This window comes from Urtica dioica, chromosome 9 (assembly GCF_054948205.1).
Source record: "Urtica dioica subsp. dioica isolate 48M chromosome 9, U.dioica_male_clone48M_v1_H2, whole genome shotgun sequence".
In the NCBI taxonomy this organism is placed as follows: Eukaryota; Viridiplantae; Streptophyta; class Magnoliopsida; order Rosales; family Urticaceae; genus Urtica; species Urtica dioica.
The window spans coordinates 13048010-13070630 of NC_142764.1; the positions used below are offsets into that span (position 1 = coordinate 13048010).

The window sequence follows — 22621 nt, forward strand, 5'->3', positions numbered from 1 at the left end:
CCACTACTGAGCCTCAATTGACCTGCGTTGGACCCCCGAACAAGATCCACGACTGCTACGCCCAAGGGGTGGCCGAGGAATGCCCTCGTGGTGAGTATATTACCGTCTAAAAACACGACTTTCAGGTAAGAATAGCTTTTTAAGCTTTGTTGACATATTCTGCAATTTTGAGGTATTAACTCTCGAGGACTGTGTTTTGATGTTTATTGATCAACTTAGTTAGTTCCGGCCTGAATTATAAGAAGTTCAGTATGTGACACAACATAAAAGAAAAGGATATTTACATGTCCTCGATATCAATCGCTCGTTTAATTTGCCTCCTTCAGACACCTCTGTGGTCCTAATTGGAAACACAAATGTATCCTGAAAAAGTTAAATGGGATTTAGAGTCAAACGACAATGTGACGTGAAGAACGAGAAAGTGGAGATAGTTCATGTGATTACAGAGATATATGCCGATTCAACAACGACGTAGAAGCGATCACAGTGCCCATTTGTGAGCTCTAAAATGACGTGCCCTTGTGGCTTGGCGTGTATATTTTTGTGTAGTCATTTAGAAGCTGTTTCTGCGAGATATCGTACACGGTTTCAGGCCTACCTCTCAGAGGTGAATGGATTGAGGAAAGACATTCAGAAGCTCTTCTTGTAGAACAAGATGAGTTTCCCCAAGGTTGATGCCGAACTTAAAGCTGTTGGACTCATGGGAAATGCAAGAGTGAAAGTCAAGGCATTTGACAAACGAGGATGAAAACAAGGATTAGTATAATGGTCATGCTAGCTGTGATTATGGCTCCACTGGATTGGTCAGTGGCAAGGATGCTGACGTGGAATAGTCAGTTAAAACTTTAGAAGGCGATGATGTTGACAACAAACCTGAATCAAATGAGCCACCACGTCCAAAGAAACCAAGATGTGCGGTTTCAGAGAGCTGTCCCATTGATTCAGAAAATAAAGATGCAACTAAGAAGCAGAAAATACCGTAGATTTGGTGTCCGAAGTCTTGCATTCAAAAGAGTTTCAGAGAGCTGTGGCAAGATGGCAATGCGTACAAATCTCTTTACAGGGTCAAGCTTTGGAATTGGCACTACTGCGACAACATGCGTCAAAGGACTTTTTCGCATTACAAATTTGTGGCAAGTGCTATTGAAGTCATTGACCAAGAATGTTGCATTGAATTTATTGATATAAACATGGGGACGTATCTTTCGTTGTGGATTGGAACAAGCACAAGGCTAATTTCCCCGAGCTCTTGAGCTGTATGATTGCTCGAGTCAAGCCTTGGGTAGATGCGAAAATCAAAGAGCAAAGACATTGGGATATCAGTTCCGGTGACCGATTCGAAATATTGAAAGAATATGTGCTCTTTGGTCATTGACTCAAAAAATTTGTTGGAATGGCTAAAGCTCCAAAGTGAAGGTGTTTGTCATTATCCGGGTAAACCCGAAGAGCAAGTTGCAGATCATGAAAATGTCTGACAGAATGACCCACCACGTACGTGTCAGAGGACGAATTCAGAGATCTCAGCACTCTCTTTAGGCTGCAAGTGTAGCCTCAAAACTAAAATATGTTAAAAAGGCAAGGGTTGAACATAGGATAACTTACTGAGGAAGTTTGGAGCTCGCTCAACTCATGAGGTTGGCTTCGATTTCCAGTGAAGAAAAGTCAATCCACTGCTCGATGTGGTCCTGGCGAAATAAGAGAAATGAGAGAAAAGTCTAAACAAGAAACAGGTAACACGAAGAAAAGAAAGACTGAACTCTATTAACATAAACCGTGTATCCAATCAAACAAAAGAAAGGAGAACGGGATAAGAAGTTTACATAATCAATGGCGTAAACACAGAGACCGCTATCAGGCTTGAAGCGGGATGAGATCATCTTTGACATCTCTATCGCGGTGTCAAAATCAACTGATTATGAAGGACCAGCTTCTTTTAGTTTCTCAACATCGGCGCTGCACAACTACGATTATAATAATAAGTAAAAAAAACAATATATTTTTCTATATACCAACACGCTTAGCTTTATGCAATACCGTGTGAAAAACATTCTACAAACTAATACAAGTAGATTTCAGAAAAGTACAGGAATATTTGTTCCAGAGAGCTACTCGATATTTTGAAAGAATACGTGTGCTTTGGTCTCGAGCATTAACGTTTGCTTGATCAGACTCAAAAGATGTGGAAACTACCTCGAGACCATGATGGCTTCTTATACCACTGCCGATTGGATTAAGATCTCGGACAAAGTTTCTGATCCCTTAAAGCTCGCACGGAAGCAAAAACGAATAGTTATGACTGTGCGGAGAATGGCTAAAACTTAGCGTTTTATAGTTGATTGCAAGGCTTGCTTGCTTATATGTTCCGTTCTTTCGGCTCATCGGAAAACTGCACCGTTTTTTTTCCAATCTGGTTTAGATTGTGGCTACTGTAATCCCATTACTTTAATGGAAAAGTCTCCATGAAAGGGATCCCGATATCCCTTAAAGTCAGCAACCAGAACAAAGAACAAAAAAAAGAAAAAGAGAAGAAGTTCCAACTATTTTTTTTCCAGTGAACTGTAAGGGAAATAAATTAGGGACATGTGAGTCCATTTATCAACCAGAGTTACAGAAAAGGTTTGAATCATGCAAAATCTGGTGTATTGTACTTTTAGGCCACCTAACACATTGTGGCGTATATTTTGACTGAATCTCCGACTCAACACGATGGGTTTAGCCAATAGAACAATGTTTTATATAAACTGTTGGATTAAATCACAGCTTCATAAGTTTCGAAATTATGCCAAAAACTGGTGGATTTCTACTTCCAGACCATGTGTGTGTGTACTGATGATGCGAAAAACATAAGATTTCCAACTTTTGCTTACATCTTAAAAGTCAATGAAAGAGATCCTAAAGCTCCTTGGCTAAACAAACAAATTGGAAAAAGATAAATATTCTGACAAACTCAAGTTGTTTCACAAATCATTAGATTGGGTTGAACCATCTACGTATAATCTGAGTATAAAATTAGAACTTCTATAGAGATTGAAGAATATCGTTGTTTAATACCACGAGGATAACAGTCTAAAACACAATCTTTCGGGACTGAATAGGTTTGTTGACATATATTTTGCAATTCTGAGGTATTAGCACTCTTGTTTGGGACAGAGTTTTGATTATTGATCAGTATCAAACGAAAACTGATCAACCATATTTGTTATGTTTGAAAAAACCCGTTTTCCATGACCATCTTAACAAACTCAAGTAGTTTTGCAAGGTTCGAATGGTGGTAAGTTTAATACCGAACCAAAAAAAGCTTGCTCGCATGGCAAGGAACGACCAATCTGACTATCATTACTATGTGTAACAATATGTACAAAGTGCAACAAAGCTGTAATTTTATTAGAGAAGAAGAAAAGAAGGGCCAACCTTCTCATTTGTAAAAGGATATATATACATATATATATATATATATATATATATATATATATATATATATATTTAATCTACAAAAAATTAGAAAAATAGCCAACGTTTCTTAGATCCTAGGTAAATAACCACTGCATTTTATTTACAAGTATATTTTTACAAAAATACCCATAAATAAGTTCAAATATTTTGCAAAAATCAAACATTTAAGTTGGTTATATAATTAATGGACCCTTTAATATAAGAAAGAGATAGCATGGAAAAATGTGAAAGCAATTAATAGACAAATGTATTATACTTGGCACTGTTTGACATAGGTCTGCTTAAAAAAAAAGTGTTTTTAGTTTCAGCTTTTGGGAAAAAAAAATATTTTTTTCCAAAACCTACGAAAATCTTGCTTTTCAATTTTCTTCTATATTTTGCAAAAAAAACACTTTTCAATTTTTACTAAAAACTATTTTTACCAAACACTTTAAAATGGTTGGGCTTTTAGAAAAAAAAAAGCTCAAATCAAGCTTAATAATCTAAGTCAAACACAACGATTTTTTATACCTTGGAAAAATGTGAGATGAAACCAAATGTCTAAAATATGGTTGTTTGTACACCGTACAAAGTATGTGGTATATATATATATATATATATATATATATATATATATATATATATATATATATATATATAGGGCATTGTAGCAAAATAGCCACTTTGAAACTATAAATTTTGTTTTTAGCCTGTGTTTCATAACTTTTAGGGAAATAGCCAACGTGCTTAGGTGTCAATAATTAATAGACTAATTTGCCCTTTTACTTAATCAAATGGAAATAATGAATATATTTATATTAAATAATAGGCAATAATAATATAAAATAACAGAAAATTTCAAAATAGTTATACGTGGCACGCTAATCTAGAACGGCTCACCAAGATTAGCGTTACTATTGAGAACCTGTCAACACAGATAATAAACGTAAATTACTGGAAATTATCTCATTCTTGAATGGAAATAAATGGAAATAATTGTAAATAAATCATCTGTAACAACACAGTCTGTACTATTTTTTTAAAAACCAGATCAGATCTGGGTTAAAAAAAACCCAGATCTGGTTTCGAAATAAATGGAAATCATTGTAAATAATATACTACAGAAGCTTAATTGTAAGGTGCGCCTCCCCTCGGGGAAGGCCGGGCCCAGGCTGCCCGGGCCTCCATCGCCGCCGCTCGCCTGCCAAACAGTCTCGGCGTCGCCGCCCAGGGCCGACACGACCATCTCAGCACCCGGCTCGACCTGCGCGACTCCACCCAGGCCACGCGCGCCCCCATCCCAGCGCCCGGCCCGACCTGCGCGACTCCACCCAGGCCGCGCGCGCCCCCAGAGCCGCCTGGGTCTCCTCTGGCGATGCTTCCGGCGCAGACAGCGCCGACGAGGGCCGGCGCACCTTCGCCCGGGCCCGCCTCGCCGAGCACGCCTCCACGCCGGTCGACTCGGCTCTCCCCGGCGCTCCTAGGCCGACGCCACCCGGTGCCGATCTCGCCGGGCGCAGCCACGCTCGGGTTGAAAAGAGAGAGATAGAGAGAGAGAGAGAGAGAGAGAGAGAGAGAGAGAGAGAGAACGCCCAGAGTTATTTTGTGGAGTGGCTGGAGAGAGAGAGAGTGAGAGAGAGAGAGATATTGAACGTGGATACTAATTCAAAAGCAAAATAACTGCCTAACAATTAACGCACAAAAAAAGGAAGAAAAAAAATATGCTAATTAAAAAACTGAGGACAAAAAAGTAAAACATAATTTGCCACCTATTACGTTTGGCTATTTCCCTAAAAAACTACAAACATAGGCTAGATCCCAAACCTAACGTTTTAGGTGGCCTAGTTGCTTATAAAACTCATATATATATATATATATATATATATATATATATATATATATATATATATATATATATATATATATGACGAATTTGTGGTAACTAGCTAATTCTCAAGCTTCTTTTAAAATTTTAACCAAAGTTTCAATTTATTAAGAAAATAGTCCAACAAGCCGAAGTTAATTAACTAACTAAATTAGCTAATTTAATTTACTTAAGTTATATGAGCTATTTTTCGAAGTAAATTAAATTAACCTAATTAGTTAATTAATTAACTTCGACCCGGTGGGATATTTTTTAATAAAATAAAACTTTGACTATTTTTTAAAAGGAGTGGATTATTGGGATACTGATCTAATTGCTCATATTTATATTATTTACTTAATTAATTTATATATACTAATAATTCATATATCTTTGTTATTTTAACTTAGAAATAAAAAATGAAATATAAAAATTAAATTAATCGCATAAAAAAACATAAAAAAAATATATAGAACATGAGCCGTATATATATTATTTTGCGATATTATTTTCGTCATAATCTTCGTGTTTTATCTCAATTTTCGTCGGCCACCGCAATTTTCGTTGCCACAAATTCTTTAAATTTTCACATTATTTTCGTTGCAATTTTCATCGTCTACAACAATATCTAATTTTTGGGAACATCGGCACAGAATCGGCCCCTGACCTTTCAGTCATTTACCGTAAAACTCAACCAAAATATTAGTTAGGGACAAGTAGGGGTAACTTTTTACCAATTAATAAAAGCCAAGGGCAATTTAAGCGTAAACTGAAAACTCAAGGGAGAGGTTATATTTGAAAACTCAATGTACAATGAATGCATAACTAAAACTCAAGAGATTCAACCGTACTATGTACTTAGAGGTTAGTTACTGTATTTAGGGGGAAATAAAAAAAAAGCCCAATATTAAAATCGTTGTCGTCCTCGTCGTTTATAGATAAGACTCTGAACTTATTTATCTTCCCGTTCTTCGTTTTCGATTGTGCAGAGACATGGACGCCATTGGGGTGTTGATGACTCGTCCGATGTCCGACTACCTCGAAGAAGAACTCCAAAAGCGGTTCAAGCTCTTCAGGCTCTGGCACTACCCTTCGGCGGCAGAGTTCTCGAAGGAAAACCGGACCTCCGTGCGAGCAGTGGTCGGAGACACCGCAGTCGGCGCCGACGCAGAGCTGATCGACTCGCTCCCGGAGCTGTCCATCGTCTCGACGTACAGCGTCGGTCTCGACAAGATCGACCTCAAAAAGTGCGGCGAGAGAGGGATTAGGGTTACGAACACGCCAGACGTCTTGACCGACGACGTGGCCGATCTCGCGATCGGACTAATCTTGGCGGTCCTGAGGCGAATCTGCGCTTCCGATAGGTTCGTCAGGACTGGTAACTGGAAAAGATCCGACTTTGAGCTGACCTCAAGGGTATCATGATTCATGATCATTGTTGCGTCACTTACTCTAAATCACAAATAAAACTCAAATTAATTTTGGTATTTTTGCCCTCTGTTTTGAAGTTCAACGGAAAATCAGTTGGGATTGTTGGGTTGGGCAGGATTGGGTCGGCAATAGCGAAAAGAGCTCAAGCGTTTGGATGCAAAATTAGTTACTTCTCTAGAGCCCAGAAACCAGATCTCAGTTACAAATACTACTCCAACATTGTGGAATTGGCTCTAGCCAGCGATATCCTGGTCTTGGCTTGCGCTCTGACCGACGAGACCCGACACATCATCAGCCGGGAAGTGATGGAAGCTGTGGGCCCAGAAGGCGTCGTGGTCAACATCGGACGAGGATCGCTTGTGGACGAGCCCGAGCTCGTCTCTGCCTTGGTGGAAGGGAGGCTCGGCGGGGCCGGCCTCGACGTCTTCGAGGACGAGCCGCGGGTCCCACAAGAGCTTCTCGGGCTCGGCAACGTTGTGCTTGTTCCTCATGTGGGGAGTGACACTGTGGAGACCTGCAAAGCCATGGCTGATCTCGTTGTTCGGAACCTGGAAGCTTTTTTCCTCAACAAGCCTTTAATAACTCCGGTTGTTCTTTGATTATTTAGATTCATCAACAATAAATTATATATTTCATTGGTTCTTTTCTAACCTAGAGTTCAGCATGAAAATCATGTAGAATAGACTGCAGTGTCTTGTTTATTTGTTTTCATGAAAACCATGTAGCACTAATAAAGAAAAAAAAAGTGACATACAACCAGCTACAGCATCATCACATCATGTACTGAAAACAGCATTTCATGTTTTTCAATTTTAATATATACGGATTCTGGTTGTAACTAACTATCAAACAGTCTCTATATCATCCATTTGTTTTTTCCAGCCCAATTACCATGATATTGCGTAAAAGAAAAATAAAAAAGGGTACAAGTTATCTCCTTGAATGTCCTTTGATTCCCTGGGATCATGAAGAAGAAGAAGAAGCCCCTTTGAAGATGAGAAAGTTGAGAGTCTCCAGAGTGAAATAGATGAAAGTCCCTTTGGAATGAGTGAAGAAACTGCCGAAGTTTGACCCCACCACACATTGCCATCCAGATCCATATCTCTTATCAAACTCCTACGCATAAATTAAAAAAAAAAAAAAAAAGACTCATATTGAGAATAAGGGTAAAGAAGTCAATCGAGATATAGAGAGAGAGATAATTGAGACATAAAGATGTTACCTTTTTAATGTGGGCAGCGATAGATCTGCAATCGAAGACATCATACACATCAAGAGCTTGAGAAGCAGCAGCCATGGCTTGAATCTGCATCTTTAAGGGCATGTCTGTGTCTTCAATCAAAGCCTTTCCTTCCAACATCTTCTCTCTCTCTCTCTCTCCCTCTCTCTCTCTCTCTCCTTGTTTTCTGTTTCTCCTAGACGAGAATAACCTATTGATGTCTATCTACACTCATCTATATATATCTTATTAGAACAACCCAGAATCAGATTCTCCTCAAAGTGTGATGACAGGAAAAGAAAAAAAAGAAATAGAGAGAGAAAGAGGGGGGTTAGAGTCAGAGTCAGAGTCAGAGCAACGAGCTTATCTCTTCACCGATTATTTCCCTTGCAACGTAGAGAACATACATACGTATAACATAATAGGCTAACTTGTATTTCTCAAATAAATATATATGTTAGGCACATGGTTCAATCAAACCGAGAGGCTTCAAGGAAAGAAAGAAAAAATTCAAACCGAGAGACTCGTTTTGCTTGTCGTTTTCTCTCCTGGTTTTGGGGGTTTGTCCACTTTGTTGTTAAGGCCAGAGCGCCATCTTATTTTCTTTTATTTTTTAAATATATAAAAAGAATCAATATGTACATACATCGATAACAAATTGATAAGTATTTTCAATATTTCTTGTCAGAGAGATCATGGATAGAGGATAACGATGTCGTTGGGATAGAGGTGATCGAGAGGTCAAAGATCAACCTCTCGTGCTCTTCTTACAAACAGGAAATATGTTCTATTCTCGATAATATATATACGTGGTGCCATCTCAGCGCTCTCCCTTTTTTCTTTTTCCAACATAATTATCTTTTTGTTTGCGCGGCAAATCACTCTCTTTCTCACTGATTCTCTTGTTGCCTTTCAGTCAACGTCATCTCATGTTATGTCCCTAATTATGTTGATTTTGTAATTACCTCGGTATCATTTTTAACACATGAAATTACGGATCTTGAGCCAGTTAATAACAAAAAATCCAAGCCCGACAACCTCAATCGTCGTTTCAAAAGTCCTCGCATTGATTATCAGGCTCGAACTTGTTTATAATTGTGCTGAAGTAGAGACGAAAGAATGATTGTTTAGAGCCCGAGTTTAAACATCGAAGAGGTACATCTAGACTAAAAGGAACAACTAGACTAACTAATCCATATAGTCTCATATTTATAAAATAGCCAACGTTTTACAAACTTATATTAAATAGTCAATTTTTAGCTGCGTAAATTTTTTTTACAAAAATCAATACCGAATTTTATCCTTTTTAATAATTGAGTAAGAACAAATATCCGGTAACTTTTCAACAAATACATGTGATTTTTCTAATTTGTATTTCCTTAACTCTCTCTCTCTCTCTCTCTCTCTCAATTACATAATTACCAAATGATATGTCGGCAAAATAAAAGTGGGTCATGTCATTTTGCAGCCACACACCAAATGAAATACTTTCTCTTTTCACTATTTTCTCTCTCGCGCAGAGCCATGTCATCATTGTTGCCATTCGTTGGGCACATAATATAAAAAAAACGACGTGAATAATTTAGACCTTTTTTTTTTATCAGAGCTCATGAAGTTCTTCCGTGATATCGCATTGATGCAAAGGATCAAGATCGCGACCAATTCGATGTACAAGGCGAAGCTCAAAGATTCTATCACTTGTACGACAACCAAGAAGATGTAGCTTTGACAAGACGCGGCACGATTATTGAGAAGCTTGAATTTTATTTGAGCAATTTGGTTCTATCATCTGTATATGTGTATCGAATGAACAAAAAAAAAACACTAATAAATATACATTTTTTTTTGTTTTGTGAATTTTTGTTGTGATTTAATTTGATTTCATGCATGCACTACTCTTCAATCTGATTTAGTTTATTTTTTCTTAATTGTCAAACAAGCTATAAACATGTAAATAGTATTTAAAAAATTGGTTTTTTTTTTTTTGTAATGTAGTTTGACTTTAGATATAACTCAATGTTAAATAGATACATACAATAATATATAGAAAATTACACGAACTAACCCGTGTGAAACGTTGAAATTGCAAACTAGTCAACATTTCAATATTTTTGTTTAAACAACCATTTATTATGATGTGGCAATTAAGCTTTTCTTCCAATTTGTCTTTTTTTGTTTAAATATTTGTTTAAAAAAATTTAATTAATGAAAATATTTTCTGATTGTACACTAAATATCATTTACTCTCTCTCTCTCTCTCTCTCTCTATATATATATATATATATATATATATAAATTTAATTAATGAAAATATTTTCTGATTGTACACTAAATATCATTTACTCTCTCTCTCTCTCTCTATATATATATATATATATATATATATCATTTATCTCTCTCTTGAAAATTGATTTTTTTTTATGTTTTTAAAGGATTGTACGAACCTCGGCAAATTTGGCCTCTGTCGCCTACCTCAACATGGAGCCCGATGATTGCCACGGCGACAATGCCGCCATCTTTGCTCTCGCGGGGTCCGAAATCGGAGGGGTTACGATTGGGGTAAGGCATCCTCAATTTTCCATGTTCACTTTGATAGGTTGTTTCGGATCGTGAACGAGCACCACCAGATTAAGCCCTTCTCTCCTCCTCTCTGTCGCAGCGATCCCAGACCACGTAATGTAATGACTGGCCACCTTCCACCAGAGTTTTTTAGAGACTGATTCGTTGCGTTTTGGAGTCTTTGTTGCTGTCATCAAGTTGTTGAATGATTATAGGTGGAATTTTGGAGTCGTCGTTGTTGTGTTATTGTTTTTGTTGTTTGCATCGTTTGGTGTTCCAAAAGAGAGAAATGAAAACGAAGAAGAAAGAGTCGTGGTTGAGTATTGGAGAGAGAGATAGAGATGGAAACAAAAAATAAAGAAAAGGAAATAAAAAATTGGGTATGAGTTGATCTTGATAAAAGGGTATAAGAGTGTTTGCATAAATGATTTAGTAATACATGTTTCAAGTTTAAAGTTTTAGTTAATTTTGGTAAAGTGGTATGAGAATGGTGATATTGTTGCAATATCCTTCTTATGTACTTCCATTTATTAAAAAAAAAATGTGGTGCTAATGCAGTTTCTTTTTAAGTTTTAGAATAAATACTCTCAATCATAGTATATAGACTAATGGAAGCAGAATGATGGAATAATTGATATGGCAAATAATTTTTGGGGTAAGTATCTGATAAAAAGAAATTAGAAACCCCACGTCGTCTTGTATGTGTTTTTATCTACAAGCATCCAAACCAATTTTCCATCATAATATTCTTAAATTGAACTTTGTACTCACTCTGTAATATCTTCCATGTGATGAATTATCGGGAAAAACAAAAATAAACTGATCAATGAAACATTTTTTATATTAAATATATACAAACTAAAGAAACTAACACCAAATCAGAGTGGCGCAGCGGAAGCGTGGTGGGCCCATAACCCACAGGTCCCAGGATCGAAACCTGGCTCTGATAAAAAAGAGCAGCTTTCGCAATCTTTTTGCTTGTACTACAAGACGTGCCGTTTTAAAACAAAACGACATAAGCACCACCGTCGAAGCAAAAGAAACGCCTTCTTCCTTCCTTCTCTCAATCGCAGTCGATAAATATAGGTATTCCAAGGTCCTCATTCTAAACTTAAACTATAAGCCAAAACCGTTTTTCTTATTTCATTCGCGGAGACTGAGATAACATAATTAACTTCTATTTCTAAAATATATATATATATATATATATATATATATATATATATATATATATATTACCTTCTAAAATTTCATATGTTGTTTCGTAAAAAAAAAAAAAATGTTATAATTGTCAATATAGTTGTCTGCTTTGATCGCGACGAACATAACAACTGGATTCGATTTTTCTATATTTGTAATCTTTGTAAGCTTTCCGACATTAAATGGCTAGGTGACAAACAGAGTCCAATAGTCATAAATTATTCGCAATCAAGTTCCATACAAAAAATAAATAAAAATTTATTATTTGCATCTAATATTAAATTGCATTTAATAAAGCGATTTTGCAGTCCAGTTGGTTGACAAATTATTTATATATTATCTTGTAATTGATTTCCCACCAAATTATTATCCAAACTCCAAACATCACCAAATATTCTACTGAACTGAATAGAATAAGGAAAAAAAAAATTGGCTGATATTTAGATCCTCGGTGATTCTTCTATGTAATTTAAAAATTAAAATAAGATTTAAGATTAGAGTTTAAAATGTGAAATAATAAACTTAATCATTTCCCACTTGTACTCAAAGTTAAACTTGATTCATAACCTAACCTAAGTGCAATTCCACATCACCTTTAAATTAAATTGAAAGTCGTGTATTCACTCCCCTCTCGCAACGAAGCTTTAAGTTGTCTTAAACAAAAAAAAAAATCAAAGTTAAACACAAACATCATATACACTGAATATATTATATTACAGCACAGCGCTTGGGATTTAGCCACGGAGAAAAAAAAATATTTATTACGCAATAATAAGGACCACCAATAAATAAATAAAAAACACAAGGGCACTGAAACTCCGAATCTTCAATCTTATATTCTTATTGTTAGTTACTTTGTCAAAACCGCAAGACATCATACAAATATTATAGTACTGAGTAGGGACCATTATTTAACAATCACAATATTTAACTTATAATCTCAAAAGAAGAATCACACAATCAGTAATTCTATAATAATCACATTTGTGAATTTAATAAGCTTAAGGCATAATTTTGAAAATTATTTTTCCCATACTTGCGTCATTCAAATAATGAGAATTAATTAATTTTATAGTACTGAGTAGTGACCATTATTTAACAATCACAATATTTAACTTATAATCTCAAAAGAAGAATCACACAATCATTAATTCTATAATAATCACATTTGTGAATTTAATATGATTAAGGCATAATTTTGAATATTATTTTTCCCATACTTGCATCATTCAAATAATGAGAATTAATTAATTATGATTATATAAGGAAAAATTAATATACAGTTCATGGAAATTTAATTCATGATTAAATAAAAAATAATCCTAATAGTTGTTTTTTTTTTTGTCCCCGAGCCCGATTTTGTCCCGCTATCTCTTATAAATTCATGGCTTCTGCCAAAATCTTGTCCCGAACAAGGACCGGACTTTTCTTAACGAAGAAAAACCGTAGACACGAGATTACATGGCCAATTTACATACCTCATGAGCCACTAAATTATTTTTCATCCTAACCTATAAAATTGAACATAATTAAAATTAGGAAATAAATATAAAACTAACAAAGAGATGAGCTGCCACCAAACTGTCACGTTTGTGTTTTATATGCACAAATCTATCATTCTCGAGCGTGAATTTAGCGATTTCTCAAGTGTATTTGAGTTTATTTGGTGTTTTAAGTTGAATTTCATGTTTTTAGTGCTTAATTGAGCATGAGGACGTCGTGGAAGTCATTTAGAAGAAAACGGGACTCAAAACGGAGCTAAAACAAAGATTTACGTGAAAGTCAAAGGTTGGTCAACGCCAACAGCGCGGTGCGCCAACATTCAGTCTGCCGCGCTGAAACCACATCACAGACCGCGCTGATTTCCAAGCATGAGCGCCCCGCGGTGCATTTTGGCGCGTTGCAAAGACCTCTAGGTGCGGCGCGCATAGTGAAATCCTGCCAAATTCTCGTTACAGCGTGTCGCGCCCAAATACAACCTGCCACACTCCCTTACCGCGCGGCGCGCTGACCTCCAGACCAAAAGTGATAATATCTAGATATTTTATGTATATGGGCCATTGGATCTCGTTTATATGCCCAGATGGCTCCGAAAATACAGTCGGAGAAGAAGAACACTGTTCGTCGCGATTGACAACTGCGAATTCAGCATTTTTCTTTCTTATTCCTATAATTGGAACTCACGTTTATGTTTATTTATTTTATTATGGTTTTCATGGATTGCTTTTGTTTATTTTGCTTTTCTGTTACTCTCGTCGCTATGAACTAAACCCCTTAAGAGTGATGGCTTAACTTTTCTCAATTAAGGCTGTGGATTAATGTTTATTTGAATGAATTATTTTGGTGTTCTTCTTCTCTATCGCTTTATTTAATTCTATGCTTAATGCTTGTATGAGACTCGCGACCTCATTCATGATTTTTAGGGTTGAATTGATGCTTGGGAAAGATTAAGTTGATCGTACATAAGAATTGGATAATTGTAGTCCATTCCTAGGCTAGAGATAGCTAGGCTGTTATATAATCATGTGAACGCTCTTGTTTGCAATGCTTGTTGTATTTTAGGGTTTGAGATCGAGAGATAAAAATTCGGTATTGACATATGTTGTTAGATGCTCGAGAGAGGTTTAACAATAAAACTACGTGAGTATGACTAGTGAAGAAAGAGAATCGAAAAATCGTGCGTAGTGTTAGGAATCCCAACCATATGAGAGTTTAGCAAAGTCATTGCCCTTTTCTTCCTCATATCTGTTCCCCCATCGTTTTATTTTTGTTTTTATTTATATACTGCAAATTAGTAATAATCATCATTAGTTCAATTCGTTGCTAGTAAGTTAAGTTTTGGTTAAGCAAAATACTTGTGGGATCGACTCGTTCTTACATTATATTACTTGAGCGACTACGTGCACTTGCGTACATAAATTTCGCAACAGACCTTCTGTAAACACAACCCGGAGCTAGAAGAGAACTTTTGGGCTTCCAAGGTTAGCCTTACCTAAAATCGATCCTCAATATTAGCTTGAATCTAAGCAATGACCTTGCCCCACTTTATTTGCGCTCCTTAAAAAACAGAATTACGCATGATCCAAATTTTGTTCATGATCGCTCAAGGCGAACCAATCCTTATCCAAAGATGAATATTTCCAATTTTCAATCACCGATAAAAACCATTTTAATAGCCTGGAACCCAAAAACGTTTGCCATATCCCAATCAGTAGCCCAGTACCATCCTTTGGCGATCGCAAACCAAAGACGCCTCACTAAGTCACACGAAAAGAAAATATGGGAAACTAACTCCTTGCTCCTTCGTATAATCTGCAGAACTTATCCCTAGTCAATCTCCTCATAGCCAACATTCCATAATGAAAGTTGTTTGTCGCAATACGCTAAAGGAACTTACACCACTCATGCAATTTCAAATTCCAGATAGAAGACCAAACCTCGTCTTTAGGGTTGAAGGAGTCCTCTAAAACCGCTCAGTTTGCATATTTGATCGTGAACTTGTTGTCAATGGTGCCCACAAGAAGAGTTGTAGTCTTTACTTTTGTACATTTGATGTAATAAAGTCTCACGAAGACTCTTGCTTGTAATTGCTTATTCATTAATAAAAACTTGAAACGTTCATTCATTATTCCTTGTGTGAAGCTTTATGATAAAACCTTAGTCTTTAGTCCATAAACAAACCTAACAAAACATGGAGAGACAAATGTAGATTTGCATGAACAAACTCTTCATGGTTTGCTTAAAACGATATATTCGCAATCTAAGGGTCAAAGGACTATTAACCTCAGTACGATTGTTAGGAGAATCTATGATGTCTGGTTATGGGACATTGAGAGTTTGAGACTCTATAGTTCTTCTAGGTATCTTCTGAAGGTACTGAATTGACCAGTGCACTTCTAGAGACAAAATAAGAACAAACCATTTAACCTCTTATGTCTCGAAGTCAGTACGTCTGAATTTCATCATGCTTACCTTAATCCTGAAATGAGACATGCCATTTCACAGCTTACGTATTTTCATTTGAGAAAGTCAAAGTTCGGACTCACTATGTGATTCTGAACAGGACCTATTGGTGAAGTACTAAGTTGTGAAGATGTCATGAGTAACTTTGTGAAGTTCTCATAGATATGGAATTCATGTACAAGATTGCTGAAATGCAATGTATATCTTCTCATGCTTTGTTCCTTGGAATGTGAATAAATGAACTGACCAGTGTCCAAATTGAGTCTTGACTCTTTTGGATGAAACAATGTGACTTGTTAGCTCACATTGTTTCTAACTTATTCACAAGCGACAAATGAGTTGAGGAAATAACAACTAGAATGGTAAAATGGTAATTTTGTAAATCCCGACTAGCTGATAATATTCATGAAGGGTAAACATAGATAATATTCAGTGGATCCACTTATCACAATTAGTTGAATTATTGAGAAGAAAATAAATTCATTTGAACCGAGAGATTTTCAGTGTCAACTCTTTAGTAGAGTCAGTTGACATTAAACTAAACTTGGAAAAGGTTTGTGAACTTTTGAGTCCAAGTATTTAGCTCAAGCTTTGTTCATTTGGATCCATGAGGTCACTGTCACAAATCATATCGAGTAGGAATAGTTAAACTAGAAGCTAAGTCAAAACAAGAACGAGACAAATTTTATGAAAATTGTCTAAAGGGTATTTTTGTCCTTTTGGACATAGAACGAAATGAATGTCAATAAATTTTTTGACATTGTCATATGATGACAAATGAAACTTAACCACTCGGCCATGAAGAGTTTATTGGGCCTTGAGGATTAATTTCATTTCATGGAATTTTATTTGAAAATTCTTAATGGACTTTTCTTATGTTGTCATGAACAAATGAAGAAAAATCTAGGAGCCTTCTAGAAGGTGTTGCACGTCCATACCAAAGAAAAAAGAGAGTTTATTTTGTGCATTAATGTATGAAGATACTTGCCAAAATAAAAAGATGAAACAAATTTCCTCCAAGAGGAAAGTGTAGTGGGCGGCCAAATGGGTCAAGGGAGAAGCAAACAAAAGAGGAAACAAATCCAAAGAGTCATGAAGACTCTCTCTTGGCCGTGTGCCTCTAAGGAAATAAAGGGAATATTGCTCATGAATATGTGATATTCTATAGAAGAGAAAACTACCTTATTGAAGGTAAAACCTCTCCTATAAATAGAGCCCTAATTCTTCACATTTCATTCATCCCAAGTTTTAGAGATTGAGAGCTTCTCTCTCTAGCTTGGCCGCCCTCTTCCCTCTCTCTATCTCTCTCTCTCTCTCTCTCTCTCTCTCTCTCTCTCTCTCTGTCTCTCTCTCTCTCTCTCTCTCTCTCTCTCTCTCTAGTTTTCTTTCGTTTTTGTTTTGGCACCTAGGTCCTCATTTGACCTAGTATTTTTAGCTCTTCGACTTTGAGACTTGTTCTTGAGTCGTCGTGTTTAAAAGTGCCCACACACTAATTCCTTTCTTTCTCGAGTGATTTTAGTGATAGAAACTTTCGTAGTTGCTCGAGTTCCCGAGGAAAGAAGAGAGACGTGCTGCGAGGGGAGACAAACGTTTCAACCTTCCGAAGGCTTCTCAACGTTCAAGCTTCTCAAAGGTTAGTAAATATATAACGCTCATTAATGTTTTAAATTATATGTACTTGCTCTTTGTCTAGGTTAGTAAAATCGTTTTACTTGTTTTAAAGAAAATTTTTAAATTCCGCCGCTTGCTTGAAGCGTTAAACTTTTTCTTAACCCTATATCAATTCCAACAGAACTTTCCATTGGAAGTAGCTTTCCACACTGCCACGTCCTCGTTGGGCTGAGGAATAAATTTGGTCTTCAAAATCATATCCACATCGTCAACTCTGCACAACCTCATCACCTTCCTCTCGTCACATTATCTTCTTCCTACAATCACTTCTCTCACCTTAATCGAGAGGTCCGACACATCATTGGCAAGAATGACTATCGTATCCTCCTTATCCCAACAATCATCTAACACCGAAACACTTTGCCCATTCCTACAATACTTTTTTTCCGAAGGAGCTTGACCCACATTAAATCTTTTCGGGTCAAAATGTATCAACTAATCTTGGAAAAAGAACAATATTTGTATCTTTGAACTTGTGGAATCCCAACCATCTCGAGGACTTAGGTTGGCAAAGCTTGTCCCTATCTCGTAGTGGCCATAAACCTTCCATTATCATTTTTTTATGCTCCACTAAAAGGATCTAGCCAATTTGTCAAGAGATCACAAAATGTCTTTGGCATTTCAAAGGTAGAGATCGCATATGTAGGAATATTTTGAACTACGGATTTCGCCAAGGTAGAACGGTCGGCTTTCGAGATTGTTTTTGTCATCCATTCTTCTTCTGACAGTCATGAGAAACGAAGAGGCGGTCGAACGGTTTCGTTCCACAATCATAGATTCTCCAAGTACATCAAGTTGGCCTCATACCCCTTCATCCTTGAGAAAAAAAATAATAGAGCGTTGCTCTTCTTCATTAATAACTCATTATAAATAATGGTACAATATTAACAGCTTTCCTAACTAATAGCTGAAAAATAACTACACGCGTTTTTACCTCCTGACTACTCTCTATAATATCTAAAACAGAAATAAAATAAATACTGGATTATAACTGCTCCTAAATACATGGAAATACGAACTGATCTACGTAATTTAACACCCCCCCTTAAGTTGGTGCGAAGATATATTTCATGCCCAACTTGCTTAGACAATCTTCGAACTTTTGTCTATAAAGGCCTTTTGTGAGAACATCTGCGAGTTGTTCGGTCGTTGGAACGAATGGCATGAATATTTCTCCCATCTCCAGTTTTTCCTTTATAAAGTGTCGATCGATTTTCATGTGCTTGGTCCGGTCATGTTGAACCGGGTTGTTAGCAATGCTGATTGCTGACTTATTGTCAAAATATAGCTTCTTCATTGGTGAGTTTGACTCGATCTGTAGCTCTTTCAGAATGCTTCTTATCCATATAACTTCACAGATTCCCTGCTGTTGGGGAATCGAGCGCGTATCAGACACGAACAATCGCTCTGATGCGACTCGTTTGAAATGATTCCACCATATAACCATATTAATGCGGAAAAATAATTAATTACGCTGATCATAAGCTAATTAAATTATGGTTATAATTAACAAGATCTAGTTATGTTTAATTAATTTAATTCACGAGAGCATATTTATCAAGCAATCGATTTGAGCGAAAAACGAATACTTACATTGATTTTCGGCTCAGCTGCAGAATGCTCCTAAACCAATCGCGTACTCCTTGCGTCGTCTTGATGAAGGACTTGAGGATGAAACCTTAGTCTTCCGAAACGTAATCTCTGAGACGAATAAGAAATATGATTGGGCACAGTCTTTATCTCACTAGATCACGAAACTAGGTGTTTCGAGATCTCGCTCTTATTTTACTAAGAATGGAAACGAATTTTCGAGGGGAGGGAGAGAAAATTTCGCACGGCCAAGAGAGAGCCACGAAATTATTAGGTCAAAATCCTTAATTTTTGCTTTCTCATGAACCCCTATTTATAGTAGTAAAAGGATATATTCATGGAATCTTCCAGAATATATTATTTCATTTTATTGTGTTCACACTAGAGGATTTAATCTAGGCGCTTGGATCTCAACAAGTGAATCCTACTTTTTCTCTCATCCATCAGATCAATATCTATGGGATATTATTCTCTATTTAAATAGAGAATATATTATTTAGTGAGAGAATAAATGAGAATATATTATTTTCCCTTTAAATATATTCTCATATATTCTCCTAAATACTTTCCTTTAAATAAGGAGAAAATATAGGACAATATCTTATATTATTATCTCTCCTTTATTTAAACAACTAAAGAGAAAATATTGGTAAATACCAATATCATGAAATTCGGATTTGATGGCACAGGACCAAGGGGATTTGCGCAACACCCTAGTGCCAAAACCCTAAATCCGATTTTCATATTTTGTGCAAGGCCCAATTGCTTAAAACCCAATTAATCATTTATTTACTTGGTCCAACAATAAACAAATAATTAATATTTGTTTATTTACTTGATCAAACAATAAATAAACAATTCTACCATAAATATTTATTTAATTCTGCGAATACCCGTTTTCCAGAATTAATGCTGTCAATCACAATTACAGCAAGTGAGATTAATAATGATAAACATTATTATACGAAAGTTCTTATCCGCCTTTATCAGAGCCGAATCGGGGACTATGGACCTAGTAATAGAAGCTTAAAAAATCCGATGAAAAAGACGAAATAGTCCTTTCTCTTTTTCCATCGATTCGTCTAATCTTGGTCAAATACTCCACCTTGTAAGCCAATACTGAACTCTCCTTTATACTAGAATTATATTTACTTATCGTGACGAGTGTCCACTGATATAGTCAGTTCTTGATCAAGATCCTCCAGGTTCAACCCGTGTCAAGAGAAGTCAATTTATCCATTATACTTCTCTTGATACATATCAGCCCTAAGCATTGTTGCTTCCCCAGCGAAAGATTCTTTCGAACGTTACTTACTTCGAAAGTGCTAGCAATCTATCGGTTCTGGAATCAACCCTTAGGTGAGTGAACATTAACCTTCTTTCAGGAAGGCTGGATTCCGTATCTGTAAATCACTTCCCACTCGAATCATGCTCTGAGAGACTCCCAAGACATAAGCTGTGATTAGGATGAATAGCCTTTTAGCGAATGAGTCAAAGAGCTTAGTAACATAACCCAGTGTCCATGATCACTTCAGGATTTAGATCAAGTCTCACTGTGACCATCATAGTGGCCTCGGTTAGTGTGTCATAACGGTCCTTAAACGACACATCTACAACCAAGACCTATCCAAGTCGTACACTTACCACAAGTGTAGAATGCTCCCACATAGTGATCAGCCTTCACCTATGTGTTCCACATATATGACTTTAGATATAGCTTTCCAGGCGTATATCAGTCATCGACCTCGTTTTAGCTCACCGCCCGAACTCAGGTGCCTAGCACGTGACTCAGTTTAATACGGAGGCTATGGAAGATAGTTGTTATTGATTCTAATTGTGTAGAACTCAACCCACTAATCATATAATGCTAATAAAGTAATCTTATTATCGAATTTAGTAATCATTTATTCATTATCTTCAAGTGGGCAATATTATTCCTAACAATCTCCCACTTTGACCAGAGAAGATAAGTTTCCTTCAGCCAATTTAATTCTTGCCATCTTTATAGACGGTTTAGACCTTGACCCAGGATTGAGATTCCCATCATATGGATTCCCACTTTTATCTATACTCTATCATTTATGTCGATCTGACATATGTCCCATTTTCATATTATTCTAGTTCATGCATTTTTGCAAGTGATCTTTGACTTACCATTTAAGGTCAAGTCAAATTGTTCATAGTAAATAAATTTACTTTAGAACAAATTAACACTTCGCATACCTTTAGATTATACACCAGACTTTATATCTAAAGATAACAAGTCTCCCTATCAAGGTGTACATCCCTTTGGTGCCAAAACAGGTTGCACCATTGCATGGTTTGATCTCATCACCACTTACTATAGTGTGATTTATTGAACGTGTTTAAATAAGAATTTATTGACCTATTTCCATTACTTGGTTATTTATAGTTCATCATTGTTTGTCGTGTTCATATTCAATATATACACAGGACTTTAAGGATCTACTATATTTAAATAACTAAGTGTCTCCCTATTTCCAGAAATTACAGTGTTTACAACACATGTAGTTATTATCAGAAATACGACATTGTCTAAGGTCTAATTATTAGTCCTTTTAAAGACAATATCAATAGCCTCAACATTGAGCTCATACCTTATATCAATGAGTATGTTAGAGACATAATGGAACGAGCATGTCGTTTCTAAATTTAGTTTTAGAAACAGTTAGCTCAGTCAATTTACTTATGTCATAATGATGTCTAGAACTATAATAGTAATGACTTTATTCATGACACTTGTTTAGGAGCTACACTTATCGATCATTCTCAAAATATCGATTATAACAAACATCCATGTACAATCATATGATTAGTTTGTTAAGGACTTAGGATCTACCTTTCATATTTCAAAAGGTTTAGTAGTATAACTACTTCGATCCATGTCTTTATGTTATTGGAACTTCATCCTCAAAGGACAGTTCTTCTTCAATTTTGAAGATCCCAAATGAAGTGGTTCGTGGTATCAGAAAGAAGAGTATCATTGATGATAGTGTCTCTCCTTAAGGGCTTAATCCCTTACCTTATAGCTTATTAAAGCTTAAACCATTTCATTAATTCTTTTATAGATCTCTCTATTCCTTTAAGCTAATAGCTTAACAGGTAGATCTATTAAATATGGGCTAATAACTTTCAGACAAGTTAGTTTGATCGAGAGTGATATCTCAAGATCATGTCTTTCCATTTAAGGAAAGTTTATTGTTGATGAAAGTGACAAGGATCCATTTTAGGATGCTCCCACTAGGTTATTGATTTTAACGACAAGATAATTCAAAACTATCCTTTCTTTCAATTCATTGATTTATGTGGCAAGGTAATCATTGATTACTCTTCCACTTTAATTATTGAATAATAGCATATACATTCCGGTTAAGGATGTCATCTTCAATGATGGGTTTAATCCTATGAAGGATGTTGCTATTTATTGAACAACAAGTGGCTAGATTTCATTAAAGAAAGCTCCCACTCTTTTATTGAATAATAGTGACTAGAATCCAATTAAGGATACTCTCACTCAATAATATTGGTTATTTAGTGGCTAGGTTCCATTTATGGATGCTCCCACTAAGTCAATGAATAAGAGTAGCTAGGTTCCAGCTAAGGATGCTCCTACTCGATTATTGAACTTTAGACTGGCTAGGTTTCAATTAAGGATGCTCCCACTCAATCAA

At 36.1% G+C, this 22621-nt stretch overlaps 2 protein-coding genes, 1 non-coding gene and 1 pseudogene across 3 annotated transcripts; 3 read left to right on the forward strand and 1 right to left on the reverse strand.

The window, feature by feature from the left end:
• Window positions 1-3047: 3047 nt before the first annotated feature.
• Window positions 3048-3129, forward strand: LOC149385045 (small nucleolar RNA SNORD96 family; annotated as a pseudogene).
• Window positions 3130-6201: 3072 nt separating this feature from the next.
• Window positions 6202-7569, forward strand: LOC149385046 (glyoxylate/hydroxypyruvate/pyruvate reductase 2KGR-like). Its single transcript, XM_089625579.1, has 2 exons — window positions 6202-6712; window positions 6805-7569. Exons 1-2 carry the CDS (start codon window positions 6290-6292, stop codon window positions 7324-7326), a joined length of 945 nt encoding a protein of 314 aa, XP_089481705.1. The 5' UTR covers window positions 6202-6289; the 3' UTR covers window positions 7327-7569.
• LOC149385047 (dynein light chain LC6, flagellar outer arm-like protein) lies at window positions 7394-8601 on the reverse strand. The gene is made up of 2 exons (XM_089625580.1): window positions 7950-8601; window positions 7394-7843 (listed from the first exon to the last, which is right to left on the reverse strand). Exons 1-2 carry the CDS (start codon window positions 8085-8087, stop codon window positions 7691-7693), a joined length of 291 nt encoding a protein of 96 aa, XP_089481706.1. The 5' UTR covers window positions 8088-8601; the 3' UTR covers window positions 7394-7690.
• A 2781-nt stretch (window positions 8602-11382) lies between these two features.
• Window positions 11383-11454, forward strand: TRNAM-CAU (transfer RNA methionine (anticodon CAU)). Its single transcript has one exon. It is a non-coding gene; the product is annotated as a tRNA-Met (tRNA).
• The last annotated feature ends 11167 nt before the right edge of the window (window positions 11455-22621 follow it).